Source organism: Trachymyrmex septentrionalis, unplaced genomic scaffold (genome assembly GCF_001594115.1).
Source record: "Trachymyrmex septentrionalis isolate Tsep2-gDNA-1 unplaced genomic scaffold, Tsep1.0 scaffold8, whole genome shotgun sequence".
NCBI lineage: Eukaryota > Metazoa > Arthropoda > Insecta > Hymenoptera > Formicidae > Trachymyrmex > Trachymyrmex septentrionalis.
Window position 1 is genome coordinate 1,284,716 of NW_017305987.1, and position 3,581 is coordinate 1,288,296.

A 3,581-nucleotide genomic window follows, 5' to 3' on the forward strand; every position below is an offset into this window, starting at 1 on the left:
ATTGATTGTATTATACATATTTTAAAAAATTAGTTTTCATTAAGAAGATATATCTATATGTATATATAATATTACTGAAGATATTATTAATTAAAAAATAATAATAAAAAGGAAAGGTACAAATAATTGAAAAAGGTGAATTTTATTTCTTTCTTCTTTGGATATCAGTTAACTGTTAACTCATTTTCGTAAACTAAGTTTTTTAATGAACATGTACGTTAAATTGAATTGAATTGACCGGACTATGGTGTGAGAGAATAGACGAAATTTAGTTACTTCGGAGTCACTTGAAAATGCATTAGCTTTGAAGCAACCGCTTTATTTACATCTTGGATTGTACGCTGCTAAAGTCCTATCTCTTACATTGATTTGAGAAATCATGATTTGATTTATAATTTATTATTAAAGAAATCAAAAATAATTAAATTATTTTTCAAAAAAGTTAAATTATTGTCAACTTACGGTAAATAATTCGGTAAAAAAATGACATTGTTTTAATAATTTTGTCTAAATTTTAATATAAAATATAAACCACTTCTCGCGCAATGGTTTATTGATAATAAACACAGGCATTAATAGTTTTTCAATAATCACCATTTGTCACCATTAAAAGAATTTTATTTTGACGAATTTATAAATAATACAAGCTATTTTGTTAATTTATACATTGAGAGAAAGTACTTAATTTTAATAAATAATTGTTTAAATTATACTAATCTCAAATTTATTTTTATTTAAATTAATTGTTCTTGTACCGAATAAATATACGTTTACATTTAGTGAATATTTAACAGGCATTTGATAAATATTTAGATAGATATTTATTAAAATTTAATACATTTTTCTGTCAGTGTGGAATAAAAAAAATACGACTATATAATAAATTTAAAAAAATGAAGGATAATATTCTTGAATTGCGGCATAATTGAGAGTCCTTTCATTATTCAATTACGTTAATAAGTAAAATCTGACTTGTTACAGACATTATTCCCTTAATTGATAAAATTAATTGATAAAATTCTGATCAATTGGTCAGTCCCATTTTTAGAGACGTAAATAAATGAATGAATGAACGACAATCGTGAAAAACGATTCGGTCGCGTTTGAATAGTGCGCGTTGACGCGCCATATCGCGCGACTGACGTAATGAAAGCGTGCGTTATTTGGAAAATAAGAAGGCCGGCACTGGTAGAGATCGATATGGCGACGACTCGACGAGCGCCGCGCGAATTCTCTATATTCCGGCTGCGATATATTTCGCATGGGACAGGCCGCGTAATCGGGGCGCATCGGCGGGCCGCCGGATCCCGCACGCAGTCGGAAAGAAGACGCGGCGTACGTTCAACCGCGTTTGAATCCGAGCGCCCTTCGCGCCATTCCCCGCGGCAGATGCACGAAGGTCAAAAGTATTTTAAAAATAAGGCCGTAGGCATTGGCAGATTGGTATGGCAGTGGACGTTAAGGGTCGGGTGGCGTTGTAATGGCAAAAAGTTTGCGAGAGGTGAGTAATCGACGTACGGGAGACATTCGAGAAGCGGTATCTCGCGGTGAGTGATACGCGACGGCGTAACCTGCGTAGGATCCGCGTAAATAAAGCGGCGCGAGTTAAGGTTGTACGAGTGGCTAGAAAATCGGGCATCAACAAATCGTCTTTTCGCGAGGAGGCTCGTGGAGGCTAGACGAGCACGGCCGACAATGGCGCCCAAGCCACGCGAATATTGACATTGCCAAAAACATCACCTCCGAATATATCGGATTATAATCGTATACGTGGGTGGTACGTACTGCGTCGCAATTAGCGATCTAACCTCGCGGGCGGCCCATGGCCGTGGCCCATCGCTTAGAAATTCGAGCGCGGCTTACCTCATTCCGGCCGTTAAGGTTATGCGAAAAAATGTTTTCTGCACGTATAGTAGCGCGGCGTGAACCCTGAAGGGTTTTACAGTTATACTGCAATGTGGCACATTTGCAGAAGCGCGGAGGACGTTGTGTGGGTCTAGAGAGCCGCGATTTAATCTGCGGGGAGATATTGTCAGGACGATAGGAGAGTGCGCGTGGAGAAAGTGTGTGAGTTTAGCGATTTTTAAGGGTTAGGGGATCACACAAAATTCGGTATAGCCAGGGTGATAGCATAGCTTTTATGTAGACAGTTTTGGCCAACTAGTTTGGTTGTAGGGTCGGGATTGGAGATAGACAAGATGGACCAGCAGTATTGTCTACGGTGGAACAATCATCCAGCCAACCTCACAGACGTTCTCAGCTCGCTGCTTGCCAGAGAAGCACTCTGTGACGTTACCCTGGCCTGTGTCGGAGAGACCTTCAAGGCGCACCAGACCATACTCTCTGCATGCAGTCCGTATTTCGAGAGCATTTTCCTGCAAAACACCCACCCCCATCCAATCATATTCCTCAAGGATGTCAATGATACGGAAATGAAGGCGTTGCTGCACTTTATGTATAAGGGCGAAGTCAATGTTAGTCAGCATCTCCTACCGATGTTCCTTAAAACAGCAGAGGCATTGCAGATCAGAGGCCTCACCGATAGTAATAGTGTAAATAACAAGGCAGAGGACAAGTGTCCGTCACCTGATCCAGAAACGCAAACTGGAGTAAGACATAGCGATTCGCCTAACCTTCAGTCTCATCATGAGAAGAGGAAAAGAAAGAATTCAGGCAGCTACGACGTTTCCCTTTCTGGCCCACCTAGCGAAAGATTCTTGTCTGATTCTCAGGTAGATATCGTACTCGTTTACTCTCTTCTGTAACTCTATCACAAGATAGGTGTCATTATTTTTATTCATCGTAATACATGTATCTTTATCATGATTCGTGTGCGTGTCATATTGAATATATCTTAAAATTTGATTAAGAAAAATTATACAGAAACGAGCAACATAAGTATTTCTTCTGAAAACTGAACATAATTTTTTATGTGCATTCCAGATTGTCTCTTTGGTCTCTTTGGATACAATTTTTATTTTATCCATTATGTTTGTAACAATATTAAACATTACATTACATTTTCATGTATTAACTATATTTTCATGTATAAAATAACATACATGCAATATTTATAACAATGCAGTTTCTTTAAATTTAAGTTTATATGAATACTAATTTCTGTTTATGTATTATTATACTTGTGCTACTGCTTAAAATTCTTGGTTGATTGTGTCTCATACATATTATCAATGAATTATACATGTGCTTGTGATTGCACAGCTTTCCAAATAACTTTATAACCTTGAAAAGTTTAGGCCAATATATATCTGTATAATTCAAGAGACAGATATCATCATAATTAAAGATCCCACAACAAAGTCTGGTCACAAAATGACATTTTTGATTGGCCTGTCGTTTTTGTCAACTTCAGTAAGTCGGAATGAGTAAGGTCGTTTATGTAAGTTAGAGAATGAGTAAGGTCGTATATGTAAGTTAGAATGAGAAGATATGTATAAAAAGAGACAGTACATTACTCTTCTTTTTCACTCTTGTTTTTACAAAATTGCTCTTGGCCAGACTCTGTTATAGAATTTCTAATCATAATGTATTTCCTATATACTTTTATTTATATATTTTGA

General features: G+C 36.9%; 1 protein-coding gene across 11 annotated transcripts in view; it reads left to right on the forward strand.

Annotated features, from left to right (window-relative positions):
* LOC108754489 (sex determination protein fruitless) overlaps positions 1-3,581 on the forward strand; it is a 67,888-nt gene that overhangs the window by 8,608 nt on the left and 55,699 nt on the right. For 5 of the 11 annotated variants that reach the window (XM_018496811.1, XM_018496812.1, XM_018496816.1 and 2 more), the window contains exons 1-3: positions 1,276-1,501; positions 1,973-2,065; positions 2,176-2,732. In XM_018496811.1, the coding sequence (XP_018352313.1) occupies positions 1,390-1,501; positions 1,973-2,065; positions 2,176-2,732 (762 nt within the window). In that variant the 5' untranslated portion in view covers positions 1,276-1,389. The other 6 variants (XM_018496814.1, XM_018496810.1, XM_018496813.1 and 3 more) reach the window with 5 other exon arrangements.